Source organism: Hyla sarda, chromosome 1, assembly GCF_029499605.1.
Source record: "Hyla sarda isolate aHylSar1 chromosome 1, aHylSar1.hap1, whole genome shotgun sequence".
NCBI lineage: Eukaryota > Metazoa > Chordata > Amphibia > Anura > Hylidae > Hyla > Hyla sarda.
The window spans coordinates 251349348-251376505 of NC_079189.1; the positions used below are offsets into that span (position 1 = coordinate 251349348).

At 40.3% G+C, this 27158-nt stretch overlaps 1 protein-coding gene across 1 annotated transcript in view; it reads left to right on the forward strand.

The window, feature by feature from the left end:
- Positions 1 to 27158, forward strand: part of ACER1 (alkaline ceramidase 1) — a 90990-nt gene that overhangs the window by 15657 nt on the left and 48175 nt on the right. The window contains exon 2 of the mRNA XM_056551976.1: positions 12018 to 12114. Within this exon, the coding sequence (XP_056407951.1) occupies positions 12019 to 12114 (96 nt within the window). The 5' untranslated portion in view covers position 12018. The remainder of the gene's footprint in view (positions 1 to 12017; positions 12115 to 27158) is intronic.

Here is a 27158-nt window from a genome sequence, read left to right on the forward strand (position 1 = left end):
GGGGGAGTGTTTTTTAAAATAAAATAATTTTTCCAATGTGTTGTGTCTTTTTTTAATTGAATATTCAGGCTTAGTAATGGAGGCTGTCTAATAGACGGAATCCATTACTGAGCCAGGGCTTAGCGTTAGCCCCAAAAACAGCTGGCGCTAACCCCCAATTATTACCCTGGCACCCACCGCCACAGGGGTGTCGGGAAGAGCCCGGAGCGTCAACAGGCCCGGAGCGTCAAAAATGGCGCTCCTGGGCCTAGGCAGTAACAGGCTGCCGTTATTTAGGCTGGGGAGGGCCAGTAACAATGGTCCTTGCCCATCCTGGTAACGTCAGGCTGTTGCTGCTTTGTTGGTATCGTGCTGATACTGAATATACAGGGAACCCTAAGCGTTTTTTTTCATAAATAAAAAAACTAAATAAAAAAAACGCATATTTTCAGTATCAGACAGATACCAACCAAGCAGCAACAGCCTGACGTTACCAGGGTGGGCAAGGACCATTGTTACTGGCCCTCCCCAGCCTAAATAACGGCAGCCTGTTACCGCCTAGGCCCAGGAGCGCCACTTTTGACGCTCCGGGCCTGTTGGTACCGGCTCTTCCTGGCACCCCTGTGGCAGTGGGTACTGAGGTAATAATTGGGGGTTAGCGCTAGCTGGTTAGGGGGCTAACGCTAAGCCCTGACTTAGTAATGGATTCCATCTATTAGACAGCCTCCATAACTAAGCCTGAATATTCAATAAAAAAGAAAACACAACACATTGGAAAAATTATTTTATTTTAAAAATCACTCCCCCACAGCCCTCGTTAACCATTTTATTAAGATATAAAAAATCCTGTTCACCGTGGTAAGCCATCGAATCCATCGTTATTCTCTGCATACACGGATCTGAAACGAGAAGAAAGAAAAAAACAAAAAAAATGGGTTAGGACATTTTTGCGCTCTCTGCAGGGGAAAGCGCCCATAATGCAATGTCTACCTAAACAGTGAGCCTCCAATTGGTGCAAAACTACAACTCCCAGAATGCCCAGACAGCCTTTGGCTGTCTGGGCATGCTGGGAGTTGTAGTTTAGCAACAGCTGGAGTCTCCCTGTCTGGGTAGACACTGACAGAAGGGTCTGTTCCCATTATCCAATACGGACAATGTTAACAGAGCTTTATACCCTTGCCAGCCTGGATTGCGTCTGTAGCTCCGCCCCCTAATGACATTATCAGTAGGGGGCGGAGCTTCACGGACATGCGGGGACTGGACGGAGGTAAGGGGACTTCTCCATCTTCTGTATACACTATATACAGCTATCTATAGATAGCTGTATATAGTGTATACCGCCCAAAGGGTTAGCCTACACTGTCCAGCAGTGTAAGTTAACTCTTTCCTTGCCGGGTTGGCTTAGCACACAGCTCAGCAAGGGGTTAAGTGAGCCAGCAATGTGTATACTGTATACACATTGAAGGCTTACTGTAAGTTCTTGCTGGGCAGTAGGTATACGATGTATACCTACGGCTCAGCATCAGCTAATCTCTCGGCTCTGTAGCCCTGAGAACGGCTGATCCCGACAGTCACATCAGGAGGATCGCAGCGGTTGTCAGGAGGAGTGACATCCGATGTGATCTGTCCCTTACTGCAGGTACTACTGCTCCCACTCTGCTGGGAGCTGTAGTACCTGCATTAATAGACAGATCGCAGCGAATGTCACTCCTCCTGACACCCGCTGCGATCCTTCTGTATAATGTATAGATACGGGTGGCCGCTCTCCTATGGTCCTCTGCACGGCCATATATATACACATATTCCTATTTCCCACAGAGTTGTGATTGGCTGGAACCATCTGACCAATCACAGCTCTCTGCGGGAAATATGAATAGGTGTATATATACGGCAGTGCAGGGACCATAGAAGAGCAGCCGCATCTATACATTATACAGGAGGATCGCAACGGACCCCGGCGATCTGTCAATTAGTACAGGTAACTACTACTCCTATCATGGAACAGTGTGTTCCATGCTGGGAGTAGTAGTACTACCTAAATCATGTAAAAAAAAAAAAAGTGAAACACGCACACACTACATTTTTATTATTGTGGGCTACATTTTTAGTGCCCTGCCTTTTCCATCACTACTGTATCTTTTTTATTATTATTTTTAAATGGTACCCTACAAAATTTTCATAAAAAAGGTATCTCCAACACTTTTTTGGATCACTAAAGTCCAAAAGAGAATAAAAACCGCCTGAAAAAATGCCAAATTTAAAACCCACATGGCGTTTTTCTTGGCGTTTTTTCACTCCCATAGACTTCTATGGGAGAAAAACGACAAGATTTTCTCAAAAAAACGCCAAAGTCTCGACAAGAGGTCGTTTTTTAAAAACTGCCAAGGAGCCCAAAGACGCCTAAAGGGTTAAAGAAAAACGCCAAGTGGATTTGGCATTTTGCAGTTTACTATTGACTTGCAGCTAACATCTGGCTGCAGCGTTTTTTCACAAAAAAAACGCCATGTGGCAGAATGGGCATTTTTATTGGCGTTTTTGTAAAAAAAAAAAAGTGGAAACCTAGCCTTAGGCTCTAAAAACCTAAGTCTCTACTTGTTTTTTTGCACTGCGTTTTTAGGGATTAAAAGAAGCCTGAAAAATCGCTAGTGCAAGTGACGTCATCATGAGTTTTTTCTTGCGTTTTTTCCGGCGTTTTTTTCATTTGTGTGGAAATTGCACCTTGCGGTTTTTTTTTTTTTGTTTTTTTTGGTACCCAAAATTTCTTGGGTACCAAAAAAAAAAGGATGCAGCAGTGATGGAAATTTTTTTATTAAACGCAATGTATATATTTTTATAACCCAATTTTTATTATTTTTTAATAAAGTGAAATATTATTTTTTTTTTTTTAATACATTTTTAACATTTTTTATGTAGTACTACTACTCCCAGCATGGAACAGACTGTTCCATGCTGGGAGTGATAGTACCTGTACTATAGACATATATTGTCCATAATATAGCAGAGAAGCGAGTGGATCTATACATCGCTCGCCTCTCTGCACTATACTCCGGCCACTGATGTCAACAGAAATTCATATTTCCCACCCAGAGCTGTGATTGGCTGGATGGTTTGAGCCAATCACAGCTCTGAGGAAAAGATGAATGAATGAGTGGCCGGCCCGGAGTATAGTGCAGAGCAGGGATGCGAGCGATGTATACAGCCGCTCCATCTCTGCTATAGACAGGACGATCACAGAGGGTGTCAGTAGTGATACCCGCTGTGATCTGTTCTTAACTGTAGGTACTACTACTCCCAACATGGAGCACACTCTGCTCCATGCTGGGAGCTGTAGTACCTGTATTAATAGACAGATCGCAGCGAGTGTAACTTCTGACACCCGCTTCGATCTGTCTATTAATGCAGGTACTACAGCTCCCAGCATGAGGCAGAGTGTACTCCATGTTGGGAGTAGTATTACCTGCAGTTATGGAAAGATCACTGCGGGTATCACTCCTGACACCCGCTGTGATGCTCCTGTATAATGTATAGATGCAGCGGCCACTCTCCTATGGTCCCCTGCACGGCCATATATATACACATGTTCCTATTTCTCACAGCGAGCTGTGATTGGCTGGAACCATCTGGCCAATCACAGCCCTGCAGGAAATATGAATAAGTGTAAATATACGTCAGGGCAGGGGACCATAGAAGAGTGGCCGCCGCATCTATATATTATACAGAAAGATCGCAACGGGCGATTTGTCTATTAGTACTGGTAGTACTACTCCCATCATGGAACAGTGTGTTCCATGCTCGGAGTAGTAGTACTAACTAAAAAAAATGCAAAAAATAAAGCAAAAAAGTGAAAAACACACACACAATACTTTTTTATAATTGTCGGCTACATTTTTATTTCCCCGCACACATAAATTGATCCCTGTTTAAAAAGTAATAGTTTTTTTTTTCAATAATATACATTTCGTTAGATACAATATTTTCCTTCACTACTGTATAGTTTTGAAAAAATAAATTTAATGGTACCCTACAAAATTTTATTAAACACAGCTATCTACATCACTTTTTTGGATTGCTAAAGTCCAAAAAAGATTAAAAACCGCCTGCAAAAATGCCAAAGTTAAAATCCACATAGCGTTTTTCTTGGCGTTTTCTCACTCCCATAGACTTCTATTGGAGCAAAACGCCACGATTTTGACAAACTACAGCGTTACAGCGTTATTTTCAAAACGCTAAAGAGCGGGAAAAAAAACGCAGGAAAAGTGAAAAAACGCCAAAAGGATAAAAAAAACACCAAAGTGAAAAAACGCCAAGTGGAATTCGAAATTTGCGATTTCTCATTGACTTACAACTAACATCTGGCCGCAAAGTGGGGACTTAGCCTTACAGCTTCATAACAAGTTATAGTGTTGCTGCTGCTGTTACTGAATATACAGACATTTCAAGATGTATACATTCAATCAAAATGTATCCAATAGGAATGTCCAGAATGACTCTTTCTGTTCTTTTCTTGTCCTGCATGCATATCATGTTTTAGATTTAACTACTGTTCATTAAAGGGGATGCCGTAGAGGCCCAAATGCTCTGTTCCGGCATCTACGGAGAAATGAATGGAGCGCGTGCCATCTGTAGCACGAACTGCTCTTTAGAAGATGGCGTTGGTGGGGGATAAGCAGTTTTTTTTTACCGGACTACCCCTTTAAGGGTACGTTCACACTGCGGAATCTTCCCTTGCAGAATTCCGTGAGTGGAATACTTCAGCGGTAGGACAATGCAGCACTGCGCCGTCACCGTTGACTGCTATGCTGTGCTCATGGACTTCAGTGCAAAGAAGGAACATATTCTTTCTTTCTTTGCGCGGAACGATTTCAGCGGTGTTATTTTCCACTGCTGAAATTCCTCAGTGTGAACGGGTCTCGCGGAAGACCCATTCACACTGATGTTATTATTCACTGCGCCGAATTATGTGTGAACATACCCTAATAGTATTCAGGAAGGTGTGTTTGTAATTTCACACAATATTTTGTTTTTGGAAGCAGTTCAATGCAAATTTTGAAGTATCTTTTAGATAATTAGCTTATTATGTAACATACACAGATCAAACATAACATTAAAGTGTTATTGTCATTTAATTAAACTTTTTACATGCTGGATAGTCAGATTAAAAGTATTCATCAGTCAGAGTCTCAGTGGCTGAGACCCCCACTTATTGATAGATATAGCAAGATGAAGCATGCAGTAGCATGATTAACTCCCCAGTTAATCGGCTCTGCCGCCGGTTCTCTCGTGCAGGAAGCGTGCCGGCCGCAGCATGATGTCGTGACTGACACACCTCCTCCGTGTCTCTCTAAGGGAGAGGCAGGGAGGCAGTGTTCGTGCCTCCCCGCCTCTCCCATAGAACTGTATGGGGGGGGGGGGGCGTGGAGGCGGCATACCATTGACCTCAGAGAGGCCGACGCTACATACATAGAGCAGCAATGCAAGGCTCCGTTTGGGAGATTGCGGGGGGTCCCAGCAGTCTGGAACCTCCCCCCCCCCCCCCCCCACCCCCCCCCGCGATCAGACACTTATCCCCTATGCTGTGAATAGGGGATAAGTTGTATTTTGCTGCAGATGTCCTTTAACACTTAGACCCATTTAAACTTTTGACATGTTGGTGCAATAGTAACACTCTACAACCACTTATAGGTGAAGGGAATAACATTGATTATTCATGACAATAGTACCTGTTAAGAGATCGCAAACATTAGGCAGAAAGTAAACAGCCAGTACTTAGAACTAAAATATATCAAGTAAACAAATGGACAATTTGAATTAACAACTTTCACAAGGGCCACATTGCAATGCTTAGACGAGTACTTATCATATAGTAGTGTCACTCCTCTATGACAGGGCTTCTTATTAAAGGGGGACTCCGCCCCTAGACATCTTATCCCCTATTCAAAGGATAGGGGATAAGATGTCTGATCGTGGGGGTCCCGCTGCTGGGAACCCCCGCAATCTCTCCTGCGAACTTCGCCCCATGCCTTATGATGGGCGATACCGAGCCGGAGGATTGTGATGTCATGACCACACCCCTCGTGACGGCCCGCCCCTCAACGCAAGTCTATGGGAGGGGGTGTGGCAGCCACGCCCCCTCCCAGAGACTTGTATTGAGGGGGCGGGTCTTGACATCATGAGGGGGGGGGGGAGCAGTGACGTCACGCTTCTCCGGCCCCAGTATCGCCCGTCATCAGGCACGAAGTGAAGTTTGCTCCATGCAGCAGATGACAGGGGGTGCTGCAGGAGAGATCGTGATGATTCCCAGTGGCGGGACCCCCACGATCAGACATCTTATAACATGTCTAGGGGTCGGTTAAGTTTGCGGTAGTATTTTATGTTTTTTTTCTCCAGAGGTTTTGGGAATTTAGTGACAAAGTCTGAATGGAAGAGCAGAATACATGCTCAACCATCACTCTAGTTTAAATGCTCCTTACCATGGCCATGCTTAGGACCATGTCAAACCCAGTTTTTACTCCAATTGGAGTCCCAGTTTTCAGACCCACACTGATCTATTAACACCTAGTAAGCCCACGATAAATCATTGTGGCTAGAATATCTCTTTCAATAGGACATGTAACTTAACCCCTTAAGGACCAAGCCCATTTTCACCTTGAGGACCAGGCCAATTTTTTGCGTGACCAATTGTACTTTGTACAGAAACCTCTCATTTTACCATAAAATGTATGGCGAACCATACATTTTTTGAGGGAGGAAATTTAAAGGACAACTGCAGCGCAATATACACTTATCCCCTATCTACAAGATAGGGGATAAGTGTTTGATCGCGGGGGGTCCGACCGCTGGGACCCCCCCTCGATCTCCCTAACGGGGCGCCGCCATTAGCGCCAGAGGTCGACCTAGAGGTCGACAGTGACGCCCCGTCTCCTCCCCGTCCCCATACAGTTCTATGGGGGAGACGGGGAGGCACGAACGCTGCCTCCCCGCCTCTCCCATAGAGATGTATGGAGGAGGCGTGCCGGCTGCAACGTCATGCTGCGGCTGGCACGCCCCCTGCACGGGACAGCCGCGGCCCCGTACAGGAGATCACAGGGGGTCCCAGCGGTTGGACCCCCTGCGATCAAACACTTATCCCCTATCCTGTGCATAGGGGATAAGTGTTAATCACGCTCCAGATGTCCTTTAAATGAAAACCACAATTTTGCACATTTTGGAGGGTTTCGTTTTCCCACTGTACAATTTATGATAAAAATGACGTGTTCTTTATTCTGTGGTTCAATATGATTAAAATGATACCCTTGGCTAGATACTTTTCTATTTTTGTACCGCTTAAAAAAAAAATCTAAAACTTTTTGTACAAAATCAGTCATCAAAAATCGCCCTATTTTGACCACCTATAACTTTTTCATTTTTCTGTATATAGGGCGGTATGAGGGCTCATTTTTTGCACCGTCATCTGTACTTTTTATTGATACCACATTTGCATATATAAAACTTTTATATCCTTTTTTTTATAAAATGTGACAAAAAAAGCAGCATTTTTGGACTTTTTAAAAATTTTTTACGTTTACGCCTTTCACCGTACAGGATCATTAACATTATATTTTGACAGTTCGGACATTTATGCACGCGTTTATGAAACCACATATGTTTATTAAGAAAAATTAAACTTTTTGGGGGTAAAATGGGACAAACTGACAATTTTCATTTTTATTGGGGGAGGGGATTTTTCACTTTTTTTTACTTTTTATTTTTACATTTTTCAACTTTTTTTTTAACACTTTTTATGTCCCCATAGGGGACTATCTATAGCAATCATTTGATTGCTAATACTGTTCATTACTATGTATAGGACATAGCACTGATCAGTATTATCGGCTATCTCCTGCTCTCGATCTCAGACCAGAGCAGGAGACGCCGGGAGACGGACGGAGGCAGATGAGGGGACCTCCGTTCGCCATTACAGATGACCAGATCGCCGTGGCAGCGCTGTGGGCGATCCGATCATCTATTTTATCATGCGCATTGCCTCAGATGCCGTGGTCTGTACAGATCACGGCATCTTAGGGGTTACCAGAAGCGAAGACCACTAGCAGATCGGAGGTTTACTTTCCTTTTCCCCATCCTGCCCACCCACAATAGGCGGGGCAGAACGGGGAACCCAAGGGGACCGGGCGCCGAAGATCCACTTACCCATCCAGAGGCAGCGGGCGACGGAGATCGGCGGGCGACGATGTCGTGCGGCTGGATCCCACGGAAGCTGGTGAGTTGCCTAGCAACATCTGGAGGGTACAGTTTGAAACCACTATACAGTGGTCTTTAACTATAGCCCTCCAGATGTTGCAAAACTACAACTCCCAGCATGCCCAGACAGTTGTTTGGGCATGCTGGAATATGTAGTATTGCAACAGCTGGAGGGCTACAGTTTGAGACCCCTATACAGTGGTCTCTAAACTGCATCCCTCCAGATCTTGCAAAACTAAAACTCGTAGCATGCCCAAACAGCAGTTTGCTGTCTGGGCATGCAGGGATTTGTAGTTTTGCAACATCTGGAGGGCCACAGTTTGGAGATCACTGTGCAGTGTTCTCTAAAACTGTAGCCCTCCAGATGTTGCAAAACTGAAAATCCCAGCATGCCCAAACAGCAAACAGCTGTCTCTGCATGCTGGGAGTTGTAGTTGTGCACCTCCAGCTGTTGCATAACTACATCTCCCAGCATGCCCTTCGGTGATCAGTACATGCTGGTAGTTGTAGTTTTGCAACAGCTGGAGGCACACTGGTTGGAAAATACTGAGTTAGGTAACAGAACCTAACTGAAGGTTTTCCAACCAGTGTGCCTCCAGCTGTTGCAAAAGTACAACTACCAGCATGCATGGTCTGTCAGTACATGCTGGGAGTTGTAGTTTTGAAACAGCTGGAGGTTTGCCCCCCCATGTGAACATACAGGGTACATTCACACAGGCAGGTTTACAGTAAGTTTTCTCCTTCAAGTTTGGGCTGCGCAAACTCCTAGCGGGAAACTCACCGTAACATGCCAGTGCGAATGTACCCTAAAAACACTACACTACACTAACACATAATAAAGAGTAAAACACTACATATACACCCCCTTACACTGTCCCCCCCAATAAAAATGAAAAACGTATTGTATGGCAGTGTTTCCAAAACGGAGCCTCCAGCTGTTGCAAAACAACAACTCCCAGCATTTCCAGACAGCCACTGACTGTCCAAGCATGCTGGGAATTTAGTAACAGCTGGATGCACCCTGTTTGGGAATCACTGGCATAGAATACCCCTATGTCCACCCCTATGCAATCCCTAATTTAGTCCTCAAATGCGCATGGAGCTCTCTCACTTCGGAGCCCTGTCGTATTTCAAGGAAACAGTTTAGGGCCACATATGGGGTATTTCCGTGCCCGGGAGAAATTGCACTACAAATTTTGGGGGGCTTTTTCTCCTTTTATCCCTTATGAAAAGGAAAAGTTGGGGGCTACACCAGCTTGTTAGTATAAATAAATAAAAAAATTTACACTAACATGCTGGTGTTGCCCCATACTTTTTATTTTCACAAGCATTAAAAGGAAAAAAAAGACCCCCATAATTTGTAACACAATTTCTCCTGAGTATGGAAATACCCCATATGTGCTCTGCGGGTGCACAACAAGGCTCAGGAGTGAGAATGCACTATGTACATTTGAGGCCTAAATTGGTGATTTGCACAGGGGTGGCTGATTTTACAGCGGTTCTGACATAAATGTAAAAAAGAAATACCCAAAAAAGAAATGACCCCATTTTGGAAACTACACACCTCACGGAATGTAACAAGAGGTATAGTGAGCATTAACACCCCACAGGGGTTTAATGAAAATTGTTCAAAGTTGGATGGAAAAATGAAAAAAAACTAAAAAAAATGTCACTAAAATGCAGGTGTTACCCTAAATTTTTCATTTTCACAAGGGAAAATTGGAAAAAAGACCCCCAAAATTTGTAACCCCATTTCTTCTGAGTAAGAACATACCCCATATGTGGATGTAAAGTGCTCTGCGGGGGAACTACAATGCTCAGAAGAGAAGGAGCGCTATTGGGATTTTGAAGAGAAAATTTGTCCGGAATTGAAGACCACGTGTGTTTTCAAAGCCCCCTTAGTGCTAGAACAATGGACCCCCCCCCACATCTGACCCCATTTTGGAACCTACACCCCTCACGTAATGTAATATGGGGTACAGTGAGCATTTACGCCCCACAGGTGTCTGACAGATTTTTGGAACAGTGGTCTGTGAAAATGAAAAATTTTATTTTTCATTTGCACACCCCACTATTCCAAAGATCTGTCAAACGCCAGTGGGTGTAAATACTCACTGCACCCCTTATTAAATTCTGTGAGGGGTGTAGTTTCCAAAATAGGGTCACATGTGGGGGGGTCCACTGGCAGCACAGGGGACTTTGTAAACGCACATGTAAAAGCTCAATGGCGCTCCTTCTCTTCTGAGCATTGTAGTGCGTCAGCAGAGCACTTGACATCCACACATGGGGTATTTCCATACTCAGAAGAGATGGGGTTACAAATTTTGGGGGGTATTTTGTCCTATTATCCCTTGTAAAAATTTTAAATTTGAGGGAAAACTAGCATTTTTGTGAAAAAAAAATAATTTACACATCCAACTTTAACGAAAAGTCATCAAACACCTGTGAGGTGTTAAGGCTCACTGGACCCCTTGTTACGTGCCTTGAGGGGTGTAGTTTCCAAAATAGTATGCCATGTGCTTTTTTTTTTTTTTTTTTGCTGTTCTGGGGCTTCTTAAATGTGACATGCCCCCACAAAAACCATTTCAAAAAAACTCACTCTCCAAAATCCCACTGTTGCTCCTTCCCTTCTGAGCCCTCTACTGTGCCCGCCGAACACTTGACATACACATATGAGGTATTTTCTTACTCAAGAGAAATTGGGTTATACATTTTAGAAAGATTTCTCTGCTTTTACCCCTTGTAAATATTCAATAACTGGGTCTACAAGAACATGCCAGTGTAAAAAATGAAGATTTAGAATTTTCTCCTTCAATTTGCTGCTATTCCTGTGAAACACCTAAAGGGTTAACAAACCTTTTGAATGCCATTTTAAATACTTTGAGCGGTGCAGTTTTTATAATGGGTCATTTGTGGGGTATTTCTAATATGAAGGCCCTGCAAATCCACTTCAAAACAGAACTGGTCCCTGAAAAATTTCGATTTTGAAAATTTTTTGAAAAATTTGAAAATTGCTGCTATACTTTGAAGCCCTCTGGTGTCTTCCAAAAGTAAAAACATGTCAACTTTATGATGCAAACATAAAGTAGACATATTGTATATGTGAACCAATATATCATTTATTTGGAATATTCATTTTCCTTATAAACGGAGAGCTTCAAAGTAAAAAAAAAATGCCAAATTTTCTATTTTTTCATCACAGTTTTGATTTTTTTCACCAAGAAATTATGCAAGTATCGACAAAATTTTACCACTAACATAAAGTAGAATATGTCACAAAAAAACAGTCTTGGAATCAGAATGAAAGGTAAAAGCATCCCAGATTTATTAATGCTTAAAGTGAGATTGGTCAGATGTGCAAAAAATGGCCGGGTCCTACAGTGAAAATTGGCTGGGTCCTGGGGTTAAAATTTTTTTTTATTTTTTTTATTTTTTTGCAACATTTGCATAATATTAAATATGTTTCTAGACTTTTTTGGAGTACTCTATGATTCTTTAAAACTAATGTGCTATCTTTATGAATACTACATTCAGTAGGACAGTTGCTGTTTGACAAAAGAAAAATAAACTCTGTTATTGACTCTTCTTCAGGAAAAGCCTGTTTATCAGTATATATGTGTATTTGCCAATGTCAGGGGGAAAATTTTATACAGAATTCTGCTACAGGTTTTAAAACTTATCCTTGTACTAAAACAAATTTTAAGAATTGAAATAGTGTGAAAATGTTTAATACTTTGCGATAAATATCAATAGTTATTTTAAAAGTTTAATCTTGTGTTTATATTGTCTATCCAATTCAGCATGCCCCCAAGTATTTTTGCAAGACATAGTTCAGAGATTGACTGGTGTGAAGCAAATTACTTGCATTCAGAATATGTAGCAGAATACTACAACACGGTAAGTTTATTAAATGCATATTTATTTTCTGTAGTTCATTAATAAAGTGACTGTCTTATTTTGAACTCCTAAATTGTGAGTCATTACCTATATGCTTTATACCTGCTTTTCTTAAGCTGTTTTATAGCATGTTTCCAAACAACAACAAAAAATTATTCTTTGTTGGCGTCAATTTTAAGGAAAACTGCAATTTTGCAACTTTTGGGGAGTTTGGTTTTTACACAGTGGACTTTATGGTAAGAATGATACATTATCTTTATTCTGTATGTATTATTAATGCTATTGAAACAATATCCAATTTATATAGTTTTTCATTTAGACATTTATGCACACAGTGATATTTTTGTAAAATGGGAAAATAAGTGTAATTTGAATTTTTTTTAAAGGTTTATACAATTTTAGTATTTTTTTTATTTTTTTTTATTTTATACTTTTTAAGTCCCCAGAGGGGACTTTTATATGCAATCATTAGATTGCATTCACTGTTTAATACTATGCCCATGGCATAGCATTACACAGTATGATCAGTGATCCACTGATATAGCCTGGCTAAGCCAGGCTGCTTCTTTGAATCGGCGATAAACGGCAGGAGGCAGGTATTGATCACAATGTTAAATGGCTTAAAAGGGTTAAATGCCGGGCAGTGGTGGAGGAGGGTCGCCTTACCTGCCTCCTGCTGCTGATCGCCGATCTAATGATGCAGCCTGGCTTAGCTAGGCTGTATCAGTGGATCACCGATCACACTCTGTAATGCTATGCTATAGGCAGGGCTCTGTGCACTGAGGACAAGCAGGGCTCTGTGACACGCTCCCGACTCACATAGCAGGCTGACTGACAAGCCAAGAGTCTGGACAGAGCCGCGCTTGTCCCTCCTCACTTCCTGTATTTTGTCTCTGCACAGAGACACATAGGCAATATGTGACACAATATGTGACACATAGGAAAGCATGTTTTTTTACCCAAAATATACGCATTTTCTAACCGATGTATATTACAAATATACATATAATGGTATTATCTACATTGTATAAAAGTTTTTAGCAAATGACAAGTACACCTTAAGGGGATAAGTGGAGCACGTTATGGTCAAAAGATCGCAAGTAATGGTGCTCTATGGGGACTACAAAATAGTTTAAAAAAAATAAAAATTAATAATAAAAGTTAATAAGCCTCCCACAGAAAAGTTTCAATCATCTCCCTTTTTCCATTTTTTTTTTTTTTTATAAAATAGTGTAAATAAAAATAAACATAAACATATTTGGTATCACTGCATGTAAAAATGTCTGAACTATTAACATCTGGCATTACTGAAACTGCATGGTGAATGGCGCAAACATAAAAAATACAAAAGTCTAGAATAGATTTTTGGTAACTTCATATACCAGGAAAAAATATGAAAAGCCATCAAAAAGTCCCAAAAATGGTGCAGATAAAAACTACAGGTATCATACCTATAGCCCGTTTAGAGAAAAATAAAAGTGTTATAGGGGTCAGAAGAGAAGAATTTTAAGCTATTTTAACCCCTTTATGACCCAGCTAATAGGTTTTCTTTCCTCCTTCACGTTTTTTTCCTCCTTCTAAGACCCATAACTTTTTTATTTTTTGACAGACAAAGTTGTATTAGGGTTTACTTTCTCTGTGGAGATTTGTACTTTCCAGTGATACTCTTTAATCCCTTTTTTATCATGCAATGTATTACAAAGCCCAAAAATTATAAAAAGAAAAAATTATACGTAGGGCAAAATTGAAAAAAATAAATGGAATTGTACAATTTTGTAGGGCAATAATTTTTTCGGAGTTCAAAATACGGTAAAGCTTACATGCCATCTTTATTCTATGGGTTAGTACAATTCCAATGATACCAGACCTGAATACATTTTTTTTTTCGTTTTATGGTTAAAAAAAAATGTAAACCTTGAAACATAAAAAAAAAACTTTTTTCATTACCATGTTCTCACCCCTATAACTTTTATATTTGTTTATTTGTTAATGTTTAAATGCCGCAATCGGTATAGATCACGGTATTTAAACAGTTAAATGACGGACATCGGAGCAATCTCTGATGTCCGTCATTACTGGCAGATGTCAGCTGCTGATATCTCCCAGTCATGGCGCGGACTCGACCCGGCCCCCGTCATGTCCGCTCACCCGACCCATGACATACATGTATGTCAGGTCGAGAAGGGGTTAAACTATAAATTGGGTATCATTGTAATCGTATTGACCTACAGAATGAAGAAAATATGCAATTTTAACAGTAAAGTGCACTGGTAGAAACTAAACCCCCCCAAAAGTTGCTAATTTTTTTTTTTCAGTTTTGCCCCACATGATTTTGTGGTAAAATAAGTGATCTCATTACAAAGTAAAATTGGCCCTACATAAAACAAGCCCTCATATGGGCCTGTAGGTGAAAAATTTTAAGAGAAAAAGGCGAGGAGGAAAAAACTAAAAGGCCAAAACAAGGCTGTCATTAAAGAGTAAATTGATGGGAAGTTGATCTTCCTTTGCGGTATGCAACTTATTCCAATTCACAAGATGCAATACTATATTTGGGATCATTCTGCAACACCCTCCAGTATTTAGTGCATTTAATTAATTTTGCATGATTATCATATGTAGATATGAATATCATTCTATCTTCTTTCCTGTTTTTAGGTTTTCTACCTCGCCTCTCTGTCCTTGGTATGTTTTTCTACCATTTTTCTGCATGTTTTTCTCATAGTCCATCAAGTTAGTAAAGGTAGATCTCATTTCTATTACAGCAAGGGTGCAACAGTTGTAACTATTGGATTACTAAACTACCTGTAAGAAAAAAAAGATGTATTAGCTAAATTAGAGACAAATATGGGGACATTTATCATTGTTGTCTTCGAAAAGTGGGTTTTAAAGTCTTTTTTTTCTTTGGTTTTGCTTATGTGGAACATATTTATCATACTATCGCAGCGGGGTGAATACATTTGGCTCACATAAGCAAATAAACAATAAATCACTTCGGAACACATTTTTGTATGTTTCCTCCCCTCATCTGCAACTTTTCTGTACAAAAAGTCACAGTTGTGACTTTTTGTGAGACTTTCTAAGGCTTAGTTTCTACTTGTTTTTTTTTTTTTTTTGAAAAATGCCAAATCTGCCGCATGCCATCTTTTTGGGCCAAAAAACGCTGCGGCCAGATGTTAGCTGTAAATCAATGAGAAATCTCAAAATTATTTTTTCACTTGGCGTTTTTCATTTTGGCTTTTTTTTATCCTTTTGGCATTTTTTTCTGGCGTTTTTCAGCTCCTTGGCGGTTTTCAAAAGTCGCAACACGTATAGCCACTGGCGTTTTTTTTGTCAAAGTAGTGTCATTTTTCTCCCATAGAAGTCTATGAAGAAAAGAAGAAAAACGATATGTGGGTTTTAACTTTGGTGTTTTTGCAGGCAGTTTCTATTCTTTTTGGACTTTTTGGACTAGCGATCCAAAAAAAGTGAGGGTGATACCTTTATTTAATAACATTTCATAGGATACCATTAAAAAGAAAAGAAAAAATACAGTAGTGATGGAAAAAATTGTATCTAACGAGATTTATCCTTTTTATAATGAAATTTTTATAAATTTTTAAAACAGGGATCAATTTATGTGGGCGGGTAGGGAAATAAAAATGTAGCCAACAATAATAAAAATGTAGTGTGTGTGAGTTTTTCACTTTTTTTCCAATTTTTTTTAGGTAGTACTACTACTCCCAGCATGGAACACACTGTTCCATGATGGGAGTAGTAGTACCTGTACTAATTGACAGATCGCCCGGGTTCCGTTGCGATCCTCCTGTATAATGTATAGATGCGGGCGGCCGCTCTTGTATGGTCCCCTGCACTGCCGTATATATACACCTATTCATATTTCCCATAGAGAGCTGTGATTGGCCAGATGGTTCCAGCCAATCACAGCTCTCTGCAGGAAATATGAATAGGTGTATATATACGTCAGTGCAGAGCACCATAGAAGAGCGGCCGCCTGCCCGCATCTATACATTACACAGGAAGATCACAGCGGGCGTCAGAAGTGACACCCAGGGCGATATATCTATTAGTACCATTCTGTTCCATGCTGGGAGTAGTAGTACTACCTAAAAAAAATGTAAAAAATTTAGATTTTTGCCCTGCAATTTTTGTGGCATAAAAACTGCCACAGTTTTCCCCTGCATTTTGGCGTTTTTTCTGGTGTTTTTACCTTTGTGTGGAATTTGCCTTTTCTGGCCCCTTTTGCATTTTTTTTACAAAATAGTTGGGTACCAAAAAAAAAAAAAAAAAAAAGGATGCGGTAGGGATGTAAAAATTTATTGAACTAAATGTTTATTTTTTATAACAAAATTTTAATACATATTTTTGTAAAGTGTGTGTGTGTTTAACTCTTTTTTCTCTTTTTTGTCAAATTTTTTATGTATTACTACTACTCCCAGCATGGAACACACTGTTCCATGCTGGGAGTAGTAGTACCTGTACTATAGACATATCGCCCCGGGTGTCAGTCTGACACCTGATGCGATCATCCATTATATAGCAGAGAAGCGGCGCTGCTCTATACAGCACTCGCACCTCTCCTCTGTACTCTGAGTGATGTTCTATTCATATTTTCCGCCCAGAGCTGTGATTGGCCGGATGGTTTCAGCCAATCACAGCTCTGAGGAAAATATCAATGAATGAGTGGCCGGCCCGGAGTATAGAGCAGAGCATGGATGTGAGCTCTGTATACAGCCGCTCCATCTCTGCTATAGACAGGACGATCACAGCGGGTGTCAGTAGTGACATCCACTGTGATGTCTGCAGGTACTACTACTCCCAAAATGGAGCACTTTCTGCTCCATGCTGGGAGCTGTAGTACCTGCATTAATAGACAGATCGCAGCGAGTGTAATATCTGACACCCGCTGCGATCTGTCTATTAATGCAGGTACTACAGCTCCCAGCATGAGGCAGAGTGTGCTCCATGTTGGGAGTAGTAGTGCCTGTAGTTATGAAAAGATCACAGCAGGTATCACTCCTGACACCCGCTGTGATCCTCTGGTATAATGTATAGATGCGGTCGGCCTTTCTTCTATGGTCCCCTGCACGCCGTATATATACACATTCCGATTTCTCACAGAGAGCTGTGATTGGCTGGAACCATCTGGCCAATCACAGCTCTCTGCGGGAAATATGAATAGGTGTATATATACGTCAGTGCAGGGGACCAGAGAAGAGCGTCCGCCGCATCTATACATTATACACGAGTATCGCAATGGGCGATCTGTCAATTAGTACAGGTACTACTACTCCCATCATGGAACAGTGTGTTCCATGCTGGGAGTAGTAGTACTACCTAAAAAAAAAAAAAAAGTGAAAAACACACACACTACATTTTTATTATTGTCGGCTACATTTTTAACGCTTTACCTGCTCACATAAATTGATCCCTGTTTAAAAATTAATAAACATTTCGTAATAAAAAAGATACATTTGGTTAGATACAATTTTTTCCATCACTACTGTATCTTTTTTATAATTTTTTTTTTTATGGTACCCTACGAAATTTTTATAAAAAAGGTAGCTCCATAATTTTTGTGGATCGCTAAAGTCCAAAACAGAATAAAAACCGCCTGCAAAAACGCAAAATTTAAAACCAACATGGCGTTTTTCTTGCGTTTTTTGCTCTTCCATAGACTTCTATGGGAGGAAAACGCCAAACTAGGTTTTTTCGGGCGTTTTGAAAATCCAGCCTCTGAGCCCGAAATTGCTGAAAAACGCCAAAAGGATTTAAAAAACGCCAAACTGAAAAACGACAAGTGACTCTGGCATTTTGCAGTTAACTATTGACTTGCAGCTAACATCTGGCTGTGGCGTTTTTTCACTGAAAAAACACCGTGCGGGAAAATTGGCGTTTTTATTGGCATTTTTGCAAAAAAAAACCTCAGTGGAGTTCCAGCCAAACAAACACTTTGTTAAAAATCAGCACAAATTTTGTTATAAAAAATATACATTTTGTTAAATACATTTTTTTCCATCACTACTGCATCCTTTTTTTTTTTTGGTACCCACAAATTTTGACAAAAATGCAATTTCCATTCAAAAGAAAAAACGCCAGAAAAATTGCCAGACACAGTAAATTGCACTGTTTTTTTTTTTCAGGCGTCTTTTCTTGGGTTTTTTTTTTTTTTTTTTTTAAAGCAAAAAAATGCAGGCCAAAAAAACTATTAGAAACTTAGCCTAACAAAAAGAAAAGAAACATGGTGTTTTTCCTTCTCAGCTAGGTTCTGTTGCTCTGTCCTTCTGAACTGGAAAACAAAACCTACAGATGCAAGTGTGTATATAGACTAATACCACGTTCAAGTGTATATAGACTGCATTTATCCAGTAGAACCATCCTCTTCCTTTCTCACTTGAAAAAGCACAACTTCTTTCCACTACTGGTTTCTTTGCCCATGGACTCCATTGCAACAGAACCTTTTTACACCATTTTGTGTCCCTGCTTGTCCAGAAAAATCTGTGGAAATTCTCCATGATGTATATTACCAGGACCAGACTGGGACTGAAAAGCAGCTTAAGGCTAAGTTTCCACTTGTTTTTTTTTTTCTGGCAGTTTTGGATAGCTGCCACTGCAGTATTTGAGCCAAAGTCAGAAGTGGATCCATAAGGGAGGAGAAGTGTAAGTCATTGCTTTATATGTCCTATTCCTTTTGAATTCACTTCTGGCTTTGGCTCAAAAACTGCAGTGGCAGATATCCAAAAACTGCCAGAAAAAAACCCAAATGGAAACTTAGCCTAACATGTAAAAACCCACCAGTCCACACTCAGAGATCCACTCTTGTCCATCAATGCCATCCACTCCCTCTATATTTGTAAACTGAACCCTAGTCATTCATAAAAATGTCCTGCCCAGAGCAGGTCCGCACTCCCAGAAATTGTATTTGTGAACATTCCTGAGCCACCTGATGCTGACCCCTCTTCTAATTCCTGACAGTCCCTTTCTATCTAGCTCAGCAGTCAGCATTGGTCCATCCTCTAAAAAGATGAAGCTGAACTAGAGAGACACAGGTGCACTATGCAGAAGCCAGGCATATTCACTAGACATGTGTACGATGGAAAACTTTGGTTCTGTTTGTTTATTTTATTTTCTTTAAGCGCATATTTCCGTATCGTTTACATTTTTCAACCTCTTTCGTTATTCTGAACTCTCTGTTATCCACAATACAAAACAATTATTCCTTTTTTTTTTTTGTTAAGTGCATTATTCATTCCTTTTCTTTCATTTTTCAACCTCATTCATAATTCTAAACTATTATTCTGGAGAAAAATGATCATTGGAGTGCGATATAGCATTTGTAACTGTATTCTTTCAGCAAAGTTACAATGGGGGACATTTATCAAAACCTGTGCAGAGAAAAAGTGGAGCAGTTGCCCAATAACAACCAATCAGATTGCTTCTTTAATTTTTAAAAAGGCTTCAGAAAAATAAAAGAAATAATCTGATTGGTTGCTATAGGCAGCTTCTCCACTTTTCCTCTGCACAGGTTTTGATAAATCTCACCTGAGTTCTCCCTAAGGCCCTATTTACACGGCAGAATTTCCGCTCATCCGTCCCCAATTCCGCTTCCGCTTTTGAGGATTTTGTGCTGAATTGGTGTGGAATTCAAGCACAAATTCTGCAGAAGTGTGAGGAATTCCTCCTCAAATGAAAGCCCAATACACTTCTATGGGAGTCCACACTCCCATTCACACTCCCATGCTTGGAAAATCCAATCCAGTTTTCATTTTCGTCACTTTAGTCTTCTGCATAATTCAGATTTTTGTGATTTTGCTTTGCTTATTCATAATGGGGGACATTTATCAAAACCTGTTCAGAGGAAAAGTTGCTGAGTTGCCCATAGCAACCAATCAGATCGCTCTGTTAATTATTGAAATGGTCTCTGAAAAATGAAAGAAGCTACTTTTCCTCTGAACAGGTTCTGATAAATCTCCCTCATTGTCTTTCTGGATTATCTGTTATGTCTGAATATATGTTTTTGTTTTTTCGTACTTTTGGATGGATCCGAATGTAAATTTTTTTAATGAAAAATCTATTTGTTACGGAAATTAATAGCACAAATATTCACTGTTAGTCCTTTCTATACTGGAGTTTGCTTTCTCTTTTCCTTGGAGCACATAAGCAAAAAGCAATAAATCCCTTCAAAAGTCTTTGTGAGACTTTTTAAAGTGCCCTCCAAAAGCAATTTTGTAAGCCAGGTCTGACATGACTTAGGTTTGCAACTTTTCGGAGGGGTTTGTGACTTTTTTTTTTTATATCTACGCGCAACATTCACCCTTCATAGATTTGTGACCACTGCAAAGTGAAAAATGAAAGTTTCTTAGGTAAGGCTGTTTGGTAATTTATGCATACCTACAAAGGTCTAAAAAAAAAAAGTGCTTAGATGCATGTGCAACATTTTGTGCCCCTGGAGTACGCAAAAAACAAAAACAAAAAAAAAAGCTCTAAATGCAATGATAAATCTCCCCCAGAGACCTTTCAATAGTTTTTGGAGAATTCCTCAACATTTAGGTCAATGGAACTCTGAATTCCGTTTTAATCCACTAATTATTGTTAAACATTACTTTTATTCCATGCCTTTAGAATTTATTAAAACCTTTACCCACTGTCTCATCAGTATTTAAACAGGTACAGAGAATGTATGTACGTTGTAAACATAAACGGATGGTGTGGCTGCAGTCCACACTAGGACCAAGTGGGTGATTACCCCCGCAATGTTTCACCACACACAGTGGCTTTATCAAGGGTAAATGGGTACACCACTTAGTCCTAGTGTATGTCCAGTGATAGGTGTGGACTGCAGCCACACCATCCATATAAGTTTACAGAGTTGCACGTAGAGGCACTTTATACATTCCAGTGCCTGTTCACATACTAATGAGACCAGCGGGTTAAGGTTTTTAATTCATTTTAAAGGCATGGAATAAAAATTACGTTTAACAATAATTAGTGGATGGGAAATGTACATAATTACTCACCGGTAATTCTGCTTCCCTGAGCCATGACACCACCACCTGAGAGGGGCAGGAAACCTGAAGGATAAAAGGAAGTGCCCTCCACTTCATCCTCAGTGAATTTCCGAGACCTGAAAAGCCTTCCTTAATTAATAGTATAGACAATTATGAAAAACATAAAGCATCATGAATTACAGACACCAAAGTGTGAGCCAACACCTGAGCAAAAATGAAACAATAGGTCCAATAGCAATAGGAATGCCCCTGGTGCTGATATTCTCTCTCTACTGTCATGGCGATAGGGAAAGCCGGTAATTACTTACCAGTAATTCTGTTTTCCCATGCCATGACAGCACCACCTGAGAGAATATCCGAGATAATCTTACGGTGGTATTATGGCCTGTAAAACCTTACGGCCAAAAGAGAGAGAGAGTGGAAGAATCCCCAACATCCACCCTGTAGTGCTAAAAAAAAGTATGAGGAGACAACCAGGTGGCTGCCGTGCAAATCTGATTGACAGAAGTCCCTCTTCTCTTGGCTCAAGAGGCCGCCAGAGATCTGGTAAAGTGTGCTCTGTGACCTGAAGTAGGGGGTAAACTTAAAGCACTATTGGCTAGGGAGATGGCCTGTCTAAGGGTATGTTCACACTGCGGAATTCTGTGAGCGGAATTCCGCGAGTAGATTCCACGCTGTGACCATTATCATCAGTGAATGGGTCTTTTGCGAGACCCGTTCACACTGCGGAAATTCGGACAATTCCACCGCTGAAATTGTTCTGCGCAAAGAAAGAACATGTTCATTCTTTGCGCAGAATTCTGCGAGTACTGCATATCCGTCAATGGTGACAGCGCAGTGCCAACCGCCAAAGTATTTTCGGCAGTGGCCGCCTGATCCACCTAGCTAAGGAATCTTTACTAGCTCTAGTACCTTTATTCTTACTTCAGAACTGTATGAATAAAGCAGAGGATTTTCTGAAGGACTTAGTTCTTTCTAATTATTCAAGAACACATCTTACATCTAAGGTGCTGAACAGTCTCTCTATTGGATGGACCAGAACAGAAGGAAGGAAGAACAATAATTTGCAATACATGAACTCTAGAAACTATAAATGCTTTAAGGACTAAAGACAAGTCCTAAGCTAGGGCTCTGGGAAAGTTCCAGACAAATAACCTCTTAATGGCTCTAAAAAATCTTATCACCCAAGGATGATCTGCAATTTTTTTGTTATATAGAGTTCTTAAAGCAGAAACCTGAACTTTCTTAGGTGGCCAACTTTAAACCTTTTTCTAGAAAATCAAGAATTTTAGGTATATTTGGAGAAGACAGACCTGAAAATGGTTGATTTAGAAAAGCTAGAAAGACCCCCAGATTCCAAAATAAATTTTGGACTTAACTGTCTTTTTACTAGCTTGTAGAGTAGAGATGACAGAATCTGAAAGACCCTTTCTTTTTTGTATCAACCTTTCAAAGGCCAAGCCGTCAGATGGAGATTCTTTGTCTGGGGGTGAATGATTGGCCCTGGTGACAGAAGATCCAGCGTCTCCGGGAGAACCCAAGGATCCCACACAGAGAATGCTCTCAATGATAAAAACCACGCCCTCCATGGCCAGTACGGAGCTATCAGAATTACTCTTGCCCTGTCTTCTCTGATTTTTTTGATGGCTCTTGGAATTAGTTGTAATGGTGGGAAGGCATAGGCTAGGTTCCATGACCAAGGGTGTGAAAAGGCGTCTACCGCCCATGGGTCGTCTGCCTGATTCAGAGAAGACTTTCACTTGCCTTTCACTTAGACTGTTGTGGAATTGTCTGAAAAAAAAGAACTGTAGAAGACTGATGTACTGCAAGCAGTTCTCTGGAATGCCAAGCTCCCTGAAAATGTATATCTCCAGTATGAGCCCCCCCCCCTAACCCAAGGGTTGGCATCTGTGGTTTGGATGACCAGGTTTTCATCCAGTCTAACCCTTTCATTAGACTGCAGCTTATTAACCACTGTTGAGATTCCTTTGTTTCTGAAGATAGGCAAATTTTTACATCTACATTTTCTACTGGGAAATTCTAAAAAATAGGGGTACAGCTCACTTCACCTATCTTATTACTGAGGTTCAGCTAAACCAATACCCAGTGGAGAATAAGAATTCCTAAATTTGCAAGAAGCGAACCTCTAAATAATAAAATATGTAATATGATATAATAGAACATACAGTGGGAAACTAGATATCTGCAGGGCCCTTGCAGTTTAGTCCCATTTCATATCAAACAGTGTACCTATAATATAATTAAGGAGGAGGTCTATTCAGTATGGAAGAGAGCACCTGCCCACTAATCAAGATATGTATGTACTTTTTGACTGTTTTATGATATATTTTGGTTGTTGTTTTATACTGAGATGATAGTGTATCATGTATTTATATGAACTATTCTAATCATGACACTAAGGTGATTGTACATTTAATTTATGTCACTGTTTACAATGATGATGTCACTATGTACCAACCCCTTTATGGGTGTGGTGTACCCTTTATATATGGTTCACTTGCACACTATTGTATGCTTGAAAAAGACCTCATTGAGCAGGTTGAAATGTCGCAGTTCACACTTGGGTGAATAAAATCACTTTTTGTATTGGATCGCTGGAGTGCCGTCTTGTCATTTTGGAGAATTATAATATAATTCAAATAAAATATAAGCCATGGTAGCCATTTTTATTTTTATATTTGCTGCCTGCTTAAAACACGTCCAGCATATTTTAAACCTGTTTTATATTGCCATTTTTTGCTAAACAGTATACTTATAACAAAGCAATTGAGCCTGCACGCTCTGGAGACACGAGGACATTGTGCTCACCAATACCGACGTCCGTCACCATATACACGAGGACGCAATGTGAACCATTCATCTACCCGTTGTCTGCTGCCACAGACCCGTGATCCATCTGCTGCATCAGATCCGAGGACATTGTACCTGATAGCTGGTGTCTGCTGCCATGGACCTGAAATCCATCTCAGCCACAGACACGCGATTCATCTGTGGCCATAGCCATGAGGACATCGTACATGCAATTTGGTGTTTGATGCCACAGACCTAAAATCCATCATATCCTTGCGATCCACCTACTGCCATAGACCTGCATTCTATCTGACCATCAGAGTGCACTGCATTGATACTCTGCAGAGCTTGCCATCAATACAGGCATCCTTGGACCTGCAGTCCTTCCTATACATTGTACGGCAGAGTTGAGTGGGGTATAATACCCAAAATTGAACACTACAAAACTAACAGTGAGACAGATCAGTTTATATTCTATAAAGACTTGCAAATAACATTATATTGGCACCAGGGTATAGTGCTGACACCTGGCGTATATTATGTGTGAACTATATTATATACACTGTTTGATATGAAATGGGACTAGACTGCAAGGCCCTGAAGATATCTAGTTTCCCACTGTATGTTCTTATTGCTATTACGGTAATATCTATTTAATTTTAATAAATATATTATATATTTTCATTATATTTTCTATTATATCATATTACATATTTTATTACTTAGAGGTTCGCTCTAAATTTTCTAAATTTTCTACTGACCCATCCCAAACTGCCAACAGATTTATTTGGTGGGTTCTTGAGTGAAAGTGAGCCCAGGGGAAAGCCTAAGTTGCTGCAGCAAACAGCCCTAGAAGTGACATTCCCCTTCGGATGGTTACTGACTGAAGATGCAATACTTCCCTTACTGAATCTTGGATCTTTTCTATTTTTTCTTGGGGAAGAAAACTTTTTTGTACTCTGGAGTCCTACAGAGCTTTTGTTGGTCTGGAACTGGAAAACGACTTCTTCCAATTCACAATCCAACCTAGATTGTTTAGAATTTTTAGGGTATGTGAAAGAAAGGACTCTACTTCTTCTGTCTGACCGATTAAGAGGAAGTTGTCTAAATACGGTACAAAAATTCCTACCCCTTATGTGGGCCACCATTTCTAATACTCTTTTTATAAAGAATCTTGGTGCTACCGCAATACCAAAGGGGATGGCACAGAAATAAAGATGTACAAGACTTGAATTATTTGCTGCTATCCTTAAAGGGGTACTCCGGTGAAAACCTTTTTTCTTTTAAATCAACTGGTGCCAGAAAGTTAAACATATTTGTAAATTACTTCTATTAAAAAATCTTAATCCTTCCAGTACTTATTAGCTGCTGAATGCTAGAGGAAATTCCTTTCTTTTTGGAACACTGGTGACATCTTTGGCCATTTTAGCAACCATGCATAGCAGATGTATGCTAAGGGCAGCATGGTGGCTCAGTGGTTAGCACTGCTGCCTTGCAGTGCTGGGGACTTGGGTTCAAATCCCACTAAGGACAACAAAAAATAAAGCGTTATTATTATTATAATAACGTCAGCAGAGAGAACTGTGCTCGTGATATCATCAGAGAGCATTCCAAAAGGAAAAGAATTTCCTCTGTAGTATTCAGCAGCTAATAAGTACAGGAAGGATTAAGATTTTTAATAAAAGTAATTTACAAATATGTTTAACTTTCTGCCACCAGTTGATTTAAAAGAAAAAAGGTTTTCACCGGAGTACCCCTTTAAGTACTTGATGCATAGGGACATGCAGGTAAGCATCCTTTAATTCTGCTGACGCCATGTAACAACCTTTCGTTAGTAAATTTATTGTCGATCTATTGGTCTTAATTTTAAACTTCTGGTATACTGGATATTTGTTTAAGGGTTTTAGGTTTATGATTGTGTGGATAGAGCTGTCTTCCTTTTATACCAGAAAAATGGAGAAATAAAATCCCTGACCTTTTTCTTCCCAGGGGAATGGGACTAATACTTGCTTTTGAATTAGCGACAAAACTTTCAGTTCTAAAGCTTACCGCACTGCCGAACCTGGTTGTCATTCTGTGATCTTTAGGCGAGTACGAGGCAGCCTGGAAAATTCCATAATATAGCCCGTCTCTTATTGTACTGAGGATCCAGTTCCATGCTGGAAAGAAATTCCTCAGCCTACCCCCTACTCACCACAACTCATCACTGCTGACCAGATTTCTTGGAACTTAAAGGGGTACTCCGGTGGAAAACATTTTTTATTTACTCAACTGGTGCCAGAAAGTTTTGGAAATTACTTTTTCTTTATCCTTCCAGTACGTATTAGCGGCTGTATATTACAGAGGAAGTTCTTTTGTTTTTGGATTTCTTTTTTTTCTGTCAACAGAGCTCTCTGCTGACACCTCTGTCTGTATCAGGAACTGTCCAGAGAAAATAACTTTCTCTAGTATATAGCAGCTAATAGGTACTGGAAGGATAAAGATTTTTTAATAGAAGTAATTTACAAATCTGTTTCACTTTCTGGCACCAGTTGATTAAAAAAAAATGTTTTCGACCGGACTACCTCTTTAAAGGTGTACTCCCATGGAAAACTTTTTTTTTTTTAACTCCCATGCAAGGCTCCAAGGTTAATTTAGACCACAGAACAGACTCCTAACTGCATCACAACCCTGCCCAGACCTCTATATTACAATCCAAAACTGGTAAGCCTCTGAACCTTGTATTATGGGCACCACAGTGTCAGGATGTTGTATGTGCCACTGCACTTAGAGTTACCATCAGGAACTTTTAAGACTGGGCAATCCTGTTACTACGATGGGCAGTTAAGGGGGTGAAACTGAAGTCAGCATGCCCTCTGTCATGGCTAAGTAGCGAACAAAGTGGCAAGAATTTGTGTACGGATGATGGGGCAAGAAAATTAAAGGCGGCAGGTGCTGGTAGGGGTCACAGGGGGGAAGGCAACATACAAGGTACTCTATGTATAAAGGGGATCAGGAGGGTAAAAAGTGGGTGTTAGTGACTCTGTTGAGGGAGTATACAAGAAGAACATAGGAATGGAGCACTCACCAGGGCTGAATCTTAAACCAAATGACTTCTATATTTATGGTAGCAGCATACAGCATACAAAACACATAAAAGGAAGGTTTGTGTAGTGGATCGTGATGTTTTTGTGTCCTTTGTATGCTATAAGTGTACTATGGTATCCATCTTTATACTCTCATCCATTT